Genomic DNA, 18,176 nt, shown 5'->3' on the forward strand with positions numbered 1-18,176 from the left:
AGCAAGACCCTGTTTCAAATTAAAAGTAAGGCCAGGCGTGGTGGTGCACGCTTGTAATACCAGCATTTGGGAGGCTGAGACAGGAGGATCACGGTTTGCAGACAGCCTCAGCTACTTAGTGAGGCCCTTTGCAACTCAGTGAGACCCTGTTTTAAAAACTAAAAAGACTAAAAAAATAGGGCTGGGGATGTAGCTCAGAGGTAGAATGCCCCTGGGTTCCATCCCAAGTACCACACACACAAAAAAAAAAAGAAGTAAAATCGGGTTAGGGGTCTAACTTGGAGGTAGAAAGCCCCTGAACTAAATCTCCAATACCAAAAAGAAACAGGAAAAAATTGATTTTGTAAATAACTTATTTAGGAAAACATAATTTGCCTTGACATCCTAGTACTAGACCCTTTTATCTCATGTCACTATATTTGTGTGTGTATGTGTGTGTAAGGTGTAAGAGAGAGAGAAAGAGAGAGAGGGAGAGAGAGAGAGAGAGAATGAAAGAGAGAGAAAGAGAGAGAGACTGGGAATTGAACCCAGAGGCATTCTACCTCCAAGCTTTACTCGTAACCCTATTTTATATAATTAATATTTATTTATTTATTTATTTATTTATTTATTTATTTATTTATTTGCAGTACTGGGAATGGAACCCAGGGGCATTCTACCTCCGAGCTACACCCCCAGCCCTATTTTTTGCCCTTTATTTTGAAACAGGGTCTCGCTGAGTTTCAAAGGGCCTCAATAAGTAGCAGAGATTGTCTGTGAACCTCAATTGTCCTGTCTCAGCCTCCCAAATGCTGGGATTACAAGTGTGCGCCACCATGCCCAACTAACCTTATTTTATTTTTATTTTGAAACAGGCTCTCACTAAGTTGCTGAGGCTGGCTTCAAACCTGCAATCCTCCTGCTTCTGCCTCCCAAGTACTGTGACACAGGCATGCACCACCACACCCAGCCATGTCACTATTTTATTTTGATAAACGTGTCAATGTCTTATAAAACTAGGACAAAAAAAAAAAAAAAAAACACTTGTAGACTGTAATCTGTTGCTTAAAAAATGTGGTTGAACCGGGCGTGGTGGAGCACACTTGTAATCCTAGCATTCGGGAGGCTGAGACCAGAGGATCGCGGTTCATGGACAGCCTCAGCTACTTAGTGAGGCTCTTTGCAACTCAGTGAGACCCGGTTTCAAAATAAAGAATAAAAAATAGGGCAGGGGGTGTAGCTTGGAGGTTGAATGCCCCTGGGTTCCACCCCCAGACCCACAAAAAAAAAAAAAAAATGTGGTTGAGATGTTCTTTCTCTGGATTGTAGTTATTCTGTAGAATTACATTTATTTTAATTTGGACTTCATTTAAGTGCCTGAGAATTTCAAATAGTATTTTCTCCACCAAAAATAAACACACAAAAAAAATGCTGCTAACTGGAAAGTAATAATGAGAATTCTTGAAGTGCTTTGATGAGTCTTTTCTCACATGAGTGGCATTTTCTGGCCCTGAGACTGACGCTAATTGCTGTGGGAGCCAGACAGTTTTGCAGTGGTTTAGATTACCAGGTGCCAGAGGGGCCCAGTGATCACGCACCTGCATTCTTGTCATTTCTCAGCTTTCACTTGTCTTCCTGAAACCCCAGTCTACAAACAGATCCATCACAGAACAGGCATTCCTTAGTAAACCTACAAGGAGGTAGTGACCTCTCCTGCTTCCAGGGACTGTCACATCTTGTTAAGCTTCACAAGTATCCGCTAGATCATTCGGGGCGGGGAGTAAACTTTACTGAAGCCATGTTTATTTGTCAAGCCTTGCTCTAAAGAGAAGTGATGGGGAAATTGCAAACGAATCCTTGCCTGTTTGATTAGACTTTTTGCCTTTCTGCTGACTTTCACAGATCTATTAAAAATCACCAACTTGAGGATCAAGTTTGTGAAGCTGCATACTTTGGGAGATAACCTTTTGGATTCCAGAATGGAAATCAGGGAGAAGTACTATTATGCCGTGTACGATATGGTGGTTCGAGGAAATTGCTTCTGCTATGGCCATGCCAGCGAGTGTGCCCCCGTGGATGGGGTCAATGAAGACGTGGAAGGGATGGTAAGCGAGCCTTCCCAGTGGCTTTCTCCCTCGCACAAGGCCAGCTGAAGCTGGTCTGACTTTAAGCCTTTCACATTTTCGTAGGAATTTTAGCTTCTCTTTAAACGTTCATCAGATCGGTGGTTGACTGCTAATTTTCTCTTGGAAGACTTTCTTGGGCCCTGAGAATGTACAGAGGTCTCATGTCATAGGCCCTGAATTAATTTTTGGAATTCATTGCTGTACACTGTTGCTAAAGTAGATATTTTAATCACCGGGGATTAAAAAATTTATCTAAATAACAACTGAGTCTGCCTTTGAACTAGGGAAGACTAAGAACCACATGCATTCGGTCTTTATGCTAGAAAGTACAAATTGATCCCAGCCCAAAGAAACTAGAAATTTTAACCCAGACCCACCGGATGGCATGTAGAGATTAGAGTTCAAACAGAGTTTTCTGCTTTGTTTTTTCTAATTTAATTCCTTTCCCACTTTTATACTGTGTTTGTATGCTTTGAAATTTGGAATTTGGGTGGTTTCACCAGATGGACAGAGAGGGTTAGAATATTCTAACCCAGTTCAGTGGTTTCAGGGAGAATTCTTGTAGACCCATAGGATTTTAATGCCAGGTAAGATTCAGGAGATCACCTTAACCAACAGTCCTTGATAGAAGAAACCAAAGATTAAGTTCTTTGCGAGGAGCCCTAAGTTAGTGAATAGCTGGTGAGTGTTCAAATCTACTTCTCTTGCCTCTGCCCTGAGCTGCCTTCCACTAAACTCTGGGCCTCCTTTGATGAAGGGTGTGCCTTTCTTGCTTACCATCTGTCTTTTCAAAGATGGTTAGTCTTTGTCAAAAAAAAAAAAAGGTGCAGAGTTGAGTGTATTCAGCTCATCTAACACTTCTGCCTGCCCTTCGCTCCACTTAGAAGTCATAGTGCAGAAACAACGGAATTTGTTTTATTTTATTTTATTTTATTTTATTTTGGCACTGGGGTTGAACCAGAGGTATTCTACCTCCGAGCCACACCTCTGGCCTATTTTATTTTATTTTATTTTATTATTTTGTATTGAAAGAGTCTTGCTAGGTTGCTAAGGCTGGCCTCAAACTTGGGGCACTCCTGTTTCAGCCTCCCAAGTCCTGAGATTACAGGCATGTGCTGCTGTGCCCGGCAACATCTTGGATTTTGTGTGTGTGTGTGTGTGTGTGTGTGTGTGTGTGTGTGTGTGTGTGTGGAACCCAGGGGCATTCTACCTCCAAGATACACCTCCAGCCCTATTTTTTATTCTTTATTTTTGAAACAGGGTCTCACTAAATTGAAGAGGGCCTCACCAAGTAGCTGAGGCTGGTCTTGTACCACGATCCTCCTCTCAGCCTCCCAAATGCTGGGATTACATCTTGGATTTTCAACAGAGCCTGAAGGGAGGGACAGATATTCTCTAAACTTATTGCTAAATCTCTCAGAGAATGCTATGTAGAATATATTTCCTTTCCAGTGTAACAAATCTGCTGTGTGCCTCCCATCATGTCTCTCTCACGACCTCAGAACACATCATCCTGTTTGTTCAGACACTGTAGAGTCTTGGGGTGAACACTTTGCACTGTTTTTCGGTTTATGTAAAATTATTTGAAGGTGAAGGAATTTTAATCATCAAGTAACTGCACTCCTGTCAGGACAGATCCAGGAAGGTCCTAGCAGTCCTGTTTCTGAATTCCATTCTGTAGCAGCCAGTGTTAAGGTGAAGTGTCTGTGGACATGCATACTCTGTGAGCAGAAATATTTTATCATGGATATGCCTCAGGGGTCTTAACCCTGTGTGCCTTGCAGCAAAACAACAGGAATAGTGCCTCTTGGGCCCTTGAGAAAGCAAATTAATTTGTACCATTTGCTGAGGTTTTATGTTTCTTTATTTGAACAAAAAAAAGTGCAAATGGTTAATTTTTAAACTTTTATTTGGGTTGAAAAAAAATTTAATGCGGTGCCTACAGTGAAAAACAAATAGGCAAGCAAAAGCATTTAAAAAAAAAGATTACCCTGCCTAGTAGTAAAATGCACGGTAATGTGAATTGGTTCCCAGATGATATATGTGCATTTAGTTCTGTACAATAACTTTCGTAAATTGCTATTATAAAAGATATTTTATTTTATTTATTTATTTATTTATTTTTTGGTGGTACTGGGGTTCCTGGAAGCCCTTCTACCTCCGGGCTACACTCCCAGACCTATTTTTACATTTTTATTTGGAAACAGGGTCTCCTAAGCCAGCACACGCGGCTGGCTTCGAACCTGCCTGATCCTCCTGTCTCTGCCTCCCAAGCGCGGGGATTACAAGCGTGCGCCACCACGCCCGGCTTATAAAAGATATTTTAAAATCGTTAAGTAACAAGATTTTTTTCCTCTTTAATTCTTAAGTAGCTAATTTTCTTCATCTTAATTAGTGAATATCTTCCCAGATATATTCACTAGAATGTTTTCTGGGCATCTATTATGTAAGAGGAACTATTCTAGAAATGGGGGCCATATCCATCAACAAAGTGAATAGAACCTACCTGGGCCTGGTGGCACATGCTTATAATCCCAGTATTTGGGAGGATGAGACAGGAAGATCTGGGTTCACAGACAGCCTCAGCTACTTAGTGAGGCCCTTTGCAACTCAGTGAGACCCTGTTTCAAAATAAAGAATAAAAATAGCTCTGAGGGTGTAGCTCAGAGGTAGCATGGCCCTGGGTTCCATCCCCAGTACCGCAAAAATAAATAAATAAATAAATAAATAAATAAATAAATAAATAAAATGAATAGAACCTGCTGCGGAAGGGGGGGGGATCAAAACAGACCTCATGGTGCCAAGATAGAGGGGCAGTATAACAGAGTTTACATCTTCCACTGGTTGTACTGGTTATGGAGGAAGTATGGCCATTTATCTTTCTTCACGGTTTCCTATTTTACAACTTTCAAGGTACATGGACATTGCATGTGCAGGCATAACACCAAGGGCCTAAACTGTGAACTGTGCATGGATTTCTACCATGATTTGCCTTGGAGACCTGCTGAAGGGCGAAACAGCAATGCCTGCAAAAGTAAGTCTTGGTGGGTGGGACATTTTGAATCAGGACTCCAGGATCTATTTTCTGATCAGCAGCGCTCCAACCGTGTGCTGTTAGGTAGAGGGAAGAAAAGTCAGTCCTCTTCCACCAGCTGCACCCCAGTATTCCTGGGAGACTGACAGTATGCATTCAGTTAAATTAATTAATGAAAATTACATTTTGCTGAGCAACACCTATGTATTTGGCACTGACCCAGGAAGAGTGAGCTGGTGTCCTTGCCCTTGTACCTGTTTTTAGGACGAGATGACAATACGGGAAATACGGCATGATAAATAGTTAAGGTGGAAGAGATATGGAGTTAGGGTTTGGGCTTAGTCTCCATGCCAGCCCAGCTGTGGCTTCTGGCCATCCATTCACCTGTCATCCCAGTTTTATTCTCTGGGCACATGTGGCTAGCTGTACAAACCACCACCCCTCCCACTTGACACTTGATTTTGATCCTCTTTTCTCCCTTTGAAGAGCCTGCCTGTCTCTGTACCTGCTAGGAAGAATGTTTCATTGGTTTAGAAACCAATGAAGGTTGCAGTGGTGAAAGCTTTGTTAGCAGGTCCCACTGCTGGCCCGTGCTGAGTCCTTGAGGTTGCTGAGGGCGTGCGAGGGAGGTAGGAAGATGCATCAGTGGATAAGACCAGTCCCCCTTGCAGGATGTCCTGTTGTGGGGAGACAGGTGAAGTGGGAATCCTGAAGTGTAGAGACCCAGCAAAGCCAGAGTGAGGTAAGCTGCACCGTGAGCAGCCATCAGGAATTGTGTGCATTGTGAGCATGAGAGAGAGAGATGAGAAAGGTTCATTGGGCCAACATGACTCCCACGAGGCTAGAGCAAGGAAGTGCCGCACCTGAGAAGGCTGGCTGAGGGCTGTTAAACACGCCTTGACCCTTACCAAAGAGCACACCTCCTGGCCTGGTGTGGTGATGGGGAGGAGGGCCATCACTTCTTACCCTGTTCCTCCAAGCAGGAAGCCCAGTCAGGCTCTCTAGGAAGGTCTCATCTAGACGTCCCTTGGACGTTTCCCGCCCATCCTGCTTGGGGCTTAAAGGGCCCTCCAGTGGAGGCTGCCCAGTGCAATGACAGCTTTCCTTCTGATCATGCATTTCCAGGGGTTTTCCCCACGGGTTTCCCATTTTTTAATTTCTCCCACAGGTAAATGTATTTATTTTACAGAGTTCACGTTTTGAAGGTTTCCAGCCTGATTTGGGATTTAAGTCAATGTCAGTGGTAGATATGTCCTTTTTCATCATAAGTGTCTTCATGTTGATTATTCTTTTGCCTGAACTTAGTCCCTAGTTTACCAAGTGAGTTTTGTTTCTACTGACTCCATCGTCCATTGGTAAATAGATTAGAAAGCTTTTCTTTTTTTCTTATTTATTGGTATCCAGGCATGGTGGTGGATGCCAGTAATCCTAGTACTTGGAAGGTTGAGACAGGAGGATCGTGGGTTCAAGGCCAGCCTCAGCAACTTAGCGAGATCTTGTTTCTAAGTAAAAGATAAAAAGGGTTTGGGGTATTGCTCAGGGATAAAGCATCCTTGGGTTCGATCCCCAGTACCAAAAAAATTATTTATTTATTGGCTCACTATAATTATGCATAAACATAGGATTTATTGTGATATATTCATACATGCACATACTTTGGTCGATTTCATTCCCTAGTTAAAAAAAGGCTTTTCTTGACAAAAATCTTGCCCCACAGAGTGTAACTGCAATGAGCATTCCAGCTCGTGCCACTTTGACATGGCAGTCTTTCTGGCCACTGGGAACGTGAGCGGGGGCGTATGTGATGACTGTCAGCACAACACCATGGGCCGAAACTGTGAGCAATGCAAGCCGTTCTACTACCAGCACCCGGAGAGGGACATCCGGGACCCTAACCTCTGTGAACGTACGTTGGGATGCGTCGCACCTGGGTCCACTTCAGGTTACCTCCCACATGGAATAGTCTGCAGTTAACAGCCTCCTCCAGAGCTCCCGGCGTGCAGAGCAGACCCTGCATTGTTGGTTGGATGACTCTCTGGGGCCCTGGGACTGGATTTGACTTGGTTGTTGAGCCTTCTTCGGTTCACTTTGTGAGATATAGAGGGTGAATGAGAATATGTGTATTTATACAAAGGCACGTTGTGTTGCCTGGTTCTTTTAACCGGGTGTTTTTCATTCTTCTTAGAATGTACGTGTGACCCAGCGGGCTCCCAGAATGAGGGAATCTGTGACGGTTACACTGATTTTTCTGCTGGTCTCATTGCTGGTCAGTGTCGATGTAAGTTACACGTGGAAGGAGAACACTGTGACGTTTGCAAAGAAGGCTTCTATGGCTTAAGTGCTGAAGATCCTTTTGGGTGTAAATGTAAGTCTGTTTCGTTAAAAGTTTGGGAGGAGCTGGGCATGGTGGCTTGTAATTCCCGCACTTGGGAGGTGGAGACAGGAGGATCGCACAGGTTCGAAGTCAGCCACGCTGGCTTAAGAGACCCTGTTTCCAAATAAAAGATATAAAAAATAGGTCTGGGAGTGTAGCCCGGAGGTAGAAGGGCTTCCAGGAACCCCAGTACCACCAAAAAAAAAAAAAGTTTGGGAGGTCTCCTATGGACATAATTCCTGTTTTCCTTTATATCCTAAAGCCACACTACTTCTTCAGACTCACTGGTTTGTGTGTCTTTGCCTTCCTTTCTCTCTATTTCAGCCTGTGCTTGCAACCCTCTGGGCACGATTCCTGGCGGGAATCCTTGTGATTCGGAGACCGGTTACTGCTATTGCAAGCGTCTGGTGACAGGACAGCGTTGCGACCAGTGTCTGGTAGGTAAATCGTAATCATATAGAATCAGCAGTTTGTGAATCGGACATATTCCGGGAGAGAATGCTTTTTGCCATCATAGAGTCTACCACCATCCTTCTGTGTTAATGTTAACAGACACGAGTAGAAGACGACTCACAAGACAGGAATTACTGGTGACTAATTTGACAAGATGGCCACCATTAGAATTGCAAAATAAAGCCACAGTGAAATTAACAAAATTTTTTAAAAATGAGAATGCTTACAAGTAGCGAGGATGTAAGGATCTACTACACACTCATTTGCTGTTGATAGAAATGCAGATTGGTTCATACTCTGAAAAACATTTTGGAACTAGGGCTCAGTAGCCTGTAAAAAAATGTGCATACCCCTTGACCCATTAATCCCACTTCTGGGAATCTCTCCTAATGAAATAATCAGAAAATTGGACAAAGATGTGTTCACCAGAAAAGTCATTGCATCTTTTATTAATCATGGCAGAAGATTTGGAAACAACAGTGGGAAATAGTTTAAGTACATTTGGGGGCTTCCAAAGTGTGTTATTTGGTTGCCATTGAAAATTACAGTAATGTGAAGAAATGTTGTGTTGTTACATTAAAAAAAAAAAAAGAGTTTGAATAATGCCTGGCTATGTAGGGGGAAAATTTACCAAGAAAGACAAAATCTGAAAGGAAATGCAACAAAAAGCTCAGTTATGATTGAATGGAGTAACTTTTGGTTTGGGGTGTTTTTCTTTTTCCGTCCCTGTGCTGGAGATTGAACCCAGGGCCTTGCACATGCTAGGCAAAGCACTATCTATGACATTCTTACACTGCTTTTTAAACGTAGCAGTATAAAGCTGGGCATGGTGGCACACGCTTGTAATCCCAGCATTTGGGAGGCTGAGACCAGAGGATCGCGGTTCGCGGACAGCATTAGCTACTTAGTGAGGCCCTCTGCAACTCAGTGAGACACTGTTTCAAAATAAAGAATAAAAAATAGGGCAGGGAGTGTAGCTCGGAGGTCAAATGCCCCTGAGTTCCATCCCCAGACCCACAAAAAAATAAAAAACAAAAAATAAAAAAATAAATGTAGCAGTATAGCCGGGCGTGGTGGCATACACGCCTGTAATCCCAGTACTTGGGAGGCTGAGAAAGAAGGATCACAGGTTTGCAGCCAGCCTCAGTTACTCAGTGAGGCCCTCTGCAATTTAGTAAGACCCTCTTTCAAAATAAAGAATAAAAAATAAGGCCAGGGGTATAGCTCAGAGGTAGAATTGAAACGGGGGTTTCTTGCGAGAAAACCCCGGCGAGTTCTTGTCTACGGAGAGAGAAGAATGACACCCGCAGACCTCAGGAAGGGGAGTAAAAGGTTTATTGGAAGCAGCAGGGAATAGGGCAAGGGTGGCTGAACACCCCCAAAGGGGCTGGAACTCTGGGTCCAGCAGCTGCCTTCAGGACAATACTTGAGAGTAGCCCAAGCCGAATTGCCTTCAGGTGCAGGCTGCTTTCTTCCAGAGTCCATGTGATCTGCCAGAAGGGAATAGAGAAAAGTGGCCGAACACCCCATAGGGGCGGTCGGAACTCCGGGGTCCAGTAGCTGCCTTCAGGGTCACTACCCGAGTGTCGCCCGAGCCAAGTGCCCATCAGTTGCAAACTACTTTCTCCCAGAGTCCACGCAATCTGCCAGAAAAGAGGTGCAGGTCACTCCTAGGGGCCTGGTCAGCCATGATGTCCAGCAGAGGCCTTCAGGTCACTACTCAAGAGTCGCCCGAGCCACGTGCCCTCAGATGTACTCTGCCTTCTCTCAGTGCCAACATGACCTGCGAGAGAGAGAACAGCTCCCCAAAAGGGGAGGGGGTCCCGAGCGGGAAGTCCCCGCTTTTGCCATCTGACTGGCCGATGCCTGACCCCTTGCAAGTCCGTTTGTGGTTAGGGCGACTTTGAGATTTCAAGGAGAATTTGCATAGGACATTTGCAAGTCCTTTGAAGGGTCTCCTTTCAGGAATGCCAGACTTGCTTGGTGGGTTTGTTGATTAGGAAACTCAGGATAGCCTTGTGAAGCTTTGGCCTTCTTATCTCCTGAGCCTTTGGAATTTCAGGCATTTGTTGCCCCTCAGGAAACTCAGGAAATTAACTTTTTTCTACCAAGGCCTTTTCCCTATCTGCCTATTTCCTTTCTATCTCCTCAGAATGACCTTAGATTCTATCCCCAGTACCACAAAATAAAATAAAATAAAATAAAAAATGTTGCAGGATCTCCTGGCCCCAAGATATATTTCTGGCCAATATATATATATATATATATATATATATATATATATATATATATATATATATACACACATATAATCTTGATAGATTCTTCAGTAGATTTCTGGAAGACCAATTTAAATTGATGAGCCAGTTTTTTGTCTGCTCACTTTTGAGGTGTGGAAATCTTCTCTGTACAGATCCTATCCCGTTTCTTATTTCCATCTATATAGCTCCTCAGACTTGGTGACCCAGTCACCTTCCAGCTCTGAGAATAGCCAGTCCCAGCTTTACTCTGCTTCCACAGAGATGAATCCTGCAGGAAAATTTCGAGGCCTGCCAAATATTGCCGCAACCCTTCTTGCTGTCGGAATAATTCAAAAGAAGACAGTTGGTGTCTGTACTGTTTGCTCATATGCATTGTTCGGAGCGGGCTGTAGCAGAGGAGTCAGTGATCCGGCCTCCTCACATGATCATGTAGAACCCTCTGACTCTGTAACCTGCAGCGTGGGCTGCGGTATTTCAGAATAGTCCTGTCCTTTGTCAGCTTTCTGTGTTCACAGTGAAGATACACAATGGGTAGAACAACCATAACATGCCATGACTTGTTCCTCTCGGGGTCTGTGTTGTAACTACAGGAACCCACCTTTACATGCTTAATCTTTAATTCTGCAGCCACAGCACTGGGGCTTGAGCAATGACTTGGACGGGTGCCGACCTTGTGACTGTGACGTTGGAGGAGCATTGAACAACAAGTGAGTGAAGTCACTGACACTCCCCACCCAGACCCCCCCGGGAGGCAGGGCTCCCAGAAACAGAAAAGGGCTGGGGGCGCAGCGTGGAGGCAGGATGCACTCATCTCTTGGGAAGATAAGCAGAATAAGCTCATCTTTGGTTTTGATACCCAATAATCATCGGTACCTGTAGTCCCAATAGTTTCAAAGTTTGTTGTTGTTGTAGTAAAACTAAATTTTAAGCCAGGTGTGGTGGCGCACACTTGTAATCCCAGTACTTGGGAGGCTGGGGCAGCAGGACCATGGTTCTCAGACAGCCTCAGCTACTTAGTGAGGTCTTCTGCAACTTAGTGAGATCTTGATTCAAAATAAAGAATAAAAAATAGAGCTGGGGGTGTAGCTCGGAGGTAGAATGCCCCTGGGTTCCAATCTCAGTGCCGGGGGTGGGTGTTTGAAACCTTTTAGTATGAGGGGTTTTTTTTGTAACATTGTCAATTGGTTTTATACTTTTACTTTGCAGTACTTTTTAAATTATGAATGCTATGTGTACCCATGGTTTAAAAAAGAAAGTTTAAGCTATTCAGATAGCTATAAAACAAAAAGTAAGTTTTTCTTGTTCTCAATTTTCCAAGTTTTTTCTAGGCATTGCTAGAGTGCTGCTATCAGTAGCTTCTTCTATCACCCTACAAATTAATAATAGAGCTTAATATTCCAGTTAAAAATCACCATGTCATCCAGGCATGGTGGCACACGCTTGTAATCCCAGCATTCTAGAGGCTGAGACCAGAGGATCGCCGTTTGCGAACAGCCTCAGCTACTTAGTGAGGCCTTTTGCAACTCAGTGAGACCCTGTTTCAAAAATAAAGAATAAAAAATAGGGCTGGGGTTGCAGCTTGGAGGTAGAATGCCCCTGGGTTCCATCTCTAGTACCAAAAATAAAACAAAAAACAGCATTTCTTAGCCAAGCTTTGGTTGCACATGACTGTAATCCCAGTACTTGAGAGGCTGAGCCAGGAGGACCCCAGGTTCTCAGAAACTTAGTGAGACCTTATTTCAAAAAATAAGATAAAATAAAATTAGGCTGGGAGTGCAGCTCAGAGGTAAAATGCCCCTGGGTTCAATCCCTAGTACCAATCAATCAATTAATCAATAACATGTTAGATTATTAACAGATGAGAAACCAGCTCATAATTTTTCACTTACCTTTATTCCTTTTCATTTGTAGAACCTTTTCCATATCAGCATATGCTCATCTGCCTCTTTCTTTTCAATAGCATTTTTTGGCATTCTATCATGTGAAAGTAGCATGACTTACTTATGCCTCTTTCTCTCTCTTCTCTCTTCTCTCTTCTCTCTTCTCTCTTCTCTCTTCTCTCTTCTCTCTTCTCTCTTCTCTCTCTCTCTCTCTCTCTCTCTCTCTCTCTCTCTCTCTCTGTGGTACTGGGGTTCCTGGAAACCCTTTCATCTCCGGGCTACACTCCCAGACCTATTTTATAGTTTTTTATTTGGAAGCAGGGTCTCTTAAGCCAGCGAGGCTGACTTTGAACTTGCGCGATCCTCCTGTCTCTGCCTCCCAAGCGCGGGGATTACAAGCGTGTACCACCACGCCTGGCTTCTCTCTTTTTTTAATTTTAAAATGCTGCAGTGAAGCTACAATAATTGAAACAGTGTAGTACTGCTATAAAGGCAGTATTTGTTTGCTTGTCTTTTGTTGTTGTTTCATTTTTTTTCCAGAGACATAGTTTTATTTAGGAAGTAATAGACACGCATTCAAGAGAGATTGTGGGCTCCCTCAAAGTGAAAGCCCTGCAGGCATAGCTGGATGAGCACCTGTAGACATTTCTGTAGACCAGGTTACCGGCATGCAACTGCTAAATCAAAGCATATGTACTTTTTTTTTTCTCCTTTGGTTCTAAGGACTGAGTTCAGAGGCATTCTATCTTTGAGCTACACTACACCCCCAACCCTCCATTTTTTTTTTCCATACTGGGGATTGAACCCAGGGGCATTCTACCTCCAAGCTATACCCCCAGTCCTATTTTTTATTCTTTACTTTGAAACAGGGTTTCACTGAGTTGCAAAGGGCCTCACTAAGTAGCTAAGGCTGTGCAGGAACTGCTATCCTCCTGTCTCAGCCTCCCAAATTGTGGGATTATAAGTGTGCGCCACCATGCCTGGTTGCAAAGGGCCTCACTAAGTAGCTAAGGCTGTGCAGGAACTGCTATCCTCCTGTCTCAGCCTCCCAAATTGTGGGATTATAAGTGTGCGCCACCATGCCTGGCTCTCCAACCCTTTTTTTTTTCCATTTTTTTATTGGTGCACTATATTCATACATCATAATGGGATAAAACACTTGTGTAGACATACATGCACATATTGCCCAGTTAGCCCCTCGCCAATCCCCACCCCATTTCCTCCCTGTCCCTCCTTCTCATGCTTGGCTTAGTGGTTGACATCTAATATTATAGCAATTTATCCAAAATTAACAATGATACTCTCACATAACAGATTCACTTGTCTGATATCAAGCTTTTGATCACTTAGAGATAACATTTCAATATTGCTTTTTGCTTTCTTTCTTACCAGAGGATATTTTTTTCTTCTTTTTTTTAAGGTGAAATTATCATACATTTATTTATTTATTTTTCAGAAAAAATCTATCCTGAGATATGAACTCTTAAATACCCAAAACAATCTTGAAAAAGAACAGAGCTAGAAGATGTACATTTTCTGATTTCAAACCTTATAAAGCTACAATAATTGAAACAGTGTAGTACTGCTATAAAGGCAGATATATAAACCAGTGGAATAAAATAAAAAGCCTAGAAATAAATTCTTCCATATATGGTCAAGTTATTTTGGACAAGGTTTCCAAGAACATTTGGTGAAGGAAATAATAATCTTTTCACTAAACATTGTTGAAAAATAATAATTACATGAAAAAAATAAAATTGGACCCTTACCTAACACCATATACAAATATGAACTCAAAATAGATAAAATACCTAAATGTAAATCTTAAGACTTTTAGAAGAAAATCTGGGTCATAAAACTTCACAACATTGAAATTGGCAGTGATTTCTTGGGTATGATTTCAAAGGCACAGGCAACAAAAGAATAAACAAACAAACTTCCTAAAAAATAAAAAAAATTGTACATCCAAAGACAATGTAAACAGAGTTAAAAGTTACTGATAGAATGGGATAAAATATTTACAAATGCTATATCTGAAGGTACATTAATATTCCAAATAGAAATTCTAAAAATTAGCAACAATAAAAGCAAACAATGCAATTCAGAAATAGGTAAAAGACTAAAATAAATAATGAATCTCCAAAGATAACCAATCTTAGTTGTCTGCTGGATGGAAAATCTTGTTTCTCTGGTTCTGGTGTGTACTACTTATTTCTTCTTTGTAGTTAATCTCTTTGAGTATTTTCTCTAGCGCTGGTTTTGAAGCCATAAATTCCTTCAGTTTCTGTTTGTCATGAAAGCTTCTTATTTCTCCATCTAATCTGATAGAAAGTTTTGCTGGGTAGGAAATTTTTGGCTGGAAGTTGTTTTCTTTCAGAGTTTGGAATATGTTACTCCAAGACCTTCTGGCTCTCATGACTTGGTTTGGGAAGTCTGGAGTGATTCTAATTGGTTTGCCTCTGAATGTCATTTGGCCTTTTGTTTTTGTTGCTTTTAAGAGTCTCTGCTTGGCTTCCACATTTCTCCAACCCTTTTTATGTTTTGAAACAGAGTCTCACTAGATTGCTGAGACTGGCCTTGAACCTGCAATTCTCCTGTTTCAGCTTGGACTAGCAGTGTGTACCACCACACCTGAACCATTTTTTATTTTAATAGAGAATGTCGATTGTTTTAGACAGATTATACCAGTTGTTTTCCTACCAGAGGATTATTAAATACCTTTCCCCTTATTCCCATAACGGCTAGCATCATCAAACATTTTATTTTAACCAGCCTAACAGATAAAAAAAATGAAGATTTTGATTTATATAGAGAATCTTATTATGCTATTTTGGGAACTTCCAAATCCATTAGTAACATGTAATAATTGTTTAGTTACTTAAACATGCTAATATTCCTTGAATAAATGAAACTACCAAAAATGATCATAATATACATTTGGCAAGAGGTTCATTTTGTGGGAGTTTAATAAGCCACCTTTGAGCCCAAGAGAATTTTTTGGTCTCTCACTGGATCAGAGTCAGAACATCTGGTAAAGACAGTGTAAGTGATGGCTGAGAGAATCGGCAGATGTTTCCTTGTCCTGAATCTCCCCCCGGAGAACACACCGAGTTCATTGAGCAAGCGTTGTGTACTCAAAAATCAACACTCTTAACAAGGTTATTTCCCAACACTGTGGTAGTCCGCTGGGAAGAAATGAGATGTTGGGTGGAAAGAACATATTCTGTTTGGCTCTTTATTTGGGTTTGTTCCTTTCAGGCCTGTGTTGCAGATTTAGCACTGCCTGTAGCCTTTGAGACTCCAGTGAGAGCTTCTGTTCTTAGAAAACCTCCAGAGGGGCTGGGTGTGGCGGCGCACGCCTGTAATCCCAGTGCTTGGGAGCCTGAGAAAAGAGGATTGAAGGTTTGAGGCCAGCCTAAGCAATTTAGTGAGACCCGGTTTCAAAATAAAAACTAAAAACAGGGCTGTAGCTCAGAAGTAGAATGCCCCTGGGTTCCATCCTTCGATACCAAGGAAAAGAAAAGCAGGAGAAGCAGCTAGGTAAATCCATAAAGCAGGAAGGGAGAAAGACCTACCGGTCTCTGCTTATGGAATCCTTTTCTGACTGTTTTTGACTCCCAGAACACTTGCTGATTCCTTTAGCAACTGATTCCTCTGTTCAGAGTTGTCACCACCCCTACAGTCCTTCTTAATCAAATGAAAGTGGCATATGGACTTCTCCAAATCACGTCATAGGCTCAGCAATGTCTGTGTTCCTTTACCCCAAGTGGTTTGTGCTCCTTACACTCAATTCCACGCATATTTTCTGTCTCTGTCTCCACCCACACAGAGTCCCTGGCCTGCAAACACTTACAAAAAGCAGAAAGTTTCATCAAAAGAGTTGGTGAAGTAAAACATTTCAGTAGAGAATTTAAACAGATAGTCATCAGATTGTTCTCGCAGGATTGATGAGACGCCCTCCCCTATGGGGAAGAGAGAGCCTTTAAAGATACCTCCCAGTCCTGTGACTACAGTGTCCCGAGATGTTCCTTTTCACCACTTTTTCCCCCAAGAGGCATTTCCTAGATGTCCCTTAGGCCCAGGCTCCTAGAGCATTGTTCCGGCCAGGAGACCATGGTGTGTTGATGGCACTCAGGGAAAATCAGCTGGATGGTTGATTTGCTGCAGGCCTATAAACACCTTTCACCTGAAAGTATCCTTCTACTTTGCCTAAGACACATAGCAAGTATTAAACAATTGTGGACTGAGTAAAAGAATTGGAGAAGCAAAAGGTTTTTGGTTTGGGCACTAAGGATGGAACCGGGGTATTCTTCATCTGAGTTACACTTCCAGCCCTTCTTTATTTTTATTTACTTTTTATTTTGAAACAGGGTATCACTAAGTTACTGAGGGTCTCTTTAAGTTGTCAAGGCTTGCCTCCGACCTGTAGTTCCCTCTCATCTTCCCAAATCTTGGGATTACAGGCATGTGCCCCACACCCAACTGATAGGCAAAAGGTCTTTAAGAGGTAGTGACTTAATTGACACTCCCTAGGTGAGGCAATCTTTTACTGTGACCCCAAATGCACTTTAGTCACTTTGGCCAGGGACAGAATTAAATTTAAACATAATTTGAAGTGGAAAACATTTTAAAATGTGTAGTGAGCCAAGTGGATTTGGGGTTATACAATACAAACTCTAGTAATCCATATCTATTGTATTGGTAGCTCATTTGAAAAATTTTAATATATTAAGAAGTAAAACCCTAATAATTTAAATAATGCGGTTCAAGCCAGGTTAATGAAATTGTACCTGGTAGATTGCTTGCTTTAATGAGCAAATAAGAATTAGTGGTAATTTGTTTCTAGGAAAACAATACTTAGAAATGTTTAGAAACATTAAAGAATATAAGTATCCTTGTAGCTCTTTCAAAATTATTTAAATTATTTCATTAATTAAATTGAAAACCTTCATATCTGGCTTTCAGTCCACTGCTCTATAAGATTTCTGTTTCCTAGAGAGAAGTTTCCACCCCATTCTTGATGTTTCAATAATGTGTTACTTTACATCTCCTTTAGCGCTTTTCATTCTACTTTGTATTACAGTTGTTGGTATTAAAAGGTCTCTCTATGCCAGGTGTGGTAGCACACGCTTGTAATCCCAGCATTCGGGAGGCAGAGATCGGAAGATCACGGTTCACAACCTCAGGTGCTTAGCGAGGCCCCTTGCAACTCAGTGAGATCCTGTTTCAAAAAATAAAAAGACTAAAAAATAGGACTGGGGTGTAGCTTGGAGGTAGAATGCCCCTGGGTTCTATCCCCAGTACCACACACACACACACACACACACACACACACACACACACACATCTCTCTGGACAGAGATGGTGTCTTGTTTTCACATTTCCCTTGGTACCCAGTGCAGTGAAATGTGTAGATGCCCAATAAATAGGGACTGACCTTTATTGATTTGAAAACCAGAGCAGAAGTTAAATAGACGTCTTCATCAGTGTTTTGCATGATTATGGTTTGCCTAGCACTTTGGCAATTGTTCTGCTAGGATGACATAAAGGGATTCTGAAATAAACCCATTAGAAAGTGTAGTTGGAGTGGGGGTCATGCTATCATGAAAGAAATGGATGCTGCTGACTGCTTATCAGGGTGGAACCAACTCTTAATTGAAATCAGAATTGTGGAGGAAATGACAGCACTGAACAGAGTGGTAGGGTATTATGAATGATGTTTTCCATCCTTTGATTTTTTTTTTCTGCCTAATTCCTTAGTAATGTGAAAAGTTGACATTGTATTTTTTTTTTTTTGCTCCTCGTAACTATTTAAAGTAAAAATTACTCTTACAATAGCATTTTTCAATTTTGCTGATTTTCATATATTTGAGAAATCTGTGTTTTTAAGAAATCTTAGCCTACATGTATTGGGAAGATATAGACCCCTGATTAGTTTTACATTGCTGTCATAACAAATCACCACACATTAGTGGCTTAAAACAACATAACTTTATTATTGTTTATTACTGTACAGTTTGGTAGTCTCAGTGAACTAAAACCAAGTTGTTGGTAGGGCTACGTGGCTTC

At 41.9% G+C, this 18,176-nt stretch overlaps 1 protein-coding gene across 1 annotated transcript in view; it reads left to right on the plus strand.

Moving 5' to 3' along the window:
• LAMB1 (laminin subunit beta 1) overlaps positions 1 to 18,176 on the plus strand; it is a gene marked incomplete at both ends in the record, with an annotated part of 87,423 nt that overhangs the window by 19,538 nt on the left and 49,709 nt on the right. Inside the window, 6 exons of the mRNA XM_080700858.1 lie at positions 1,882 to 2,084; positions 5,019 to 5,139; positions 6,857 to 7,045; positions 7,325 to 7,504; positions 7,838 to 7,950; positions 10,855 to 10,934. Of these exons, the coding sequence (XP_080556984.1) occupies positions 1,882 to 2,084; positions 5,019 to 5,139; positions 6,857 to 7,045; positions 7,325 to 7,504; positions 7,838 to 7,950; positions 10,855 to 10,934 (886 nt within the window). The remainder of the gene's footprint in view (positions 1 to 1,881; positions 2,085 to 5,018; positions 5,140 to 6,856; positions 7,046 to 7,324; positions 7,505 to 7,837; positions 7,951 to 10,854; positions 10,935 to 18,176) is intronic.

The sequence above is a fragment of the Muscardinus avellanarius genome (genome assembly GCF_963383645.1).
Source record: "Muscardinus avellanarius genome assembly, chromosome: 9".
Lineage (NCBI taxonomy): Eukaryota > Metazoa > Chordata > Mammalia > Rodentia > Gliridae > Muscardinus > Muscardinus avellanarius.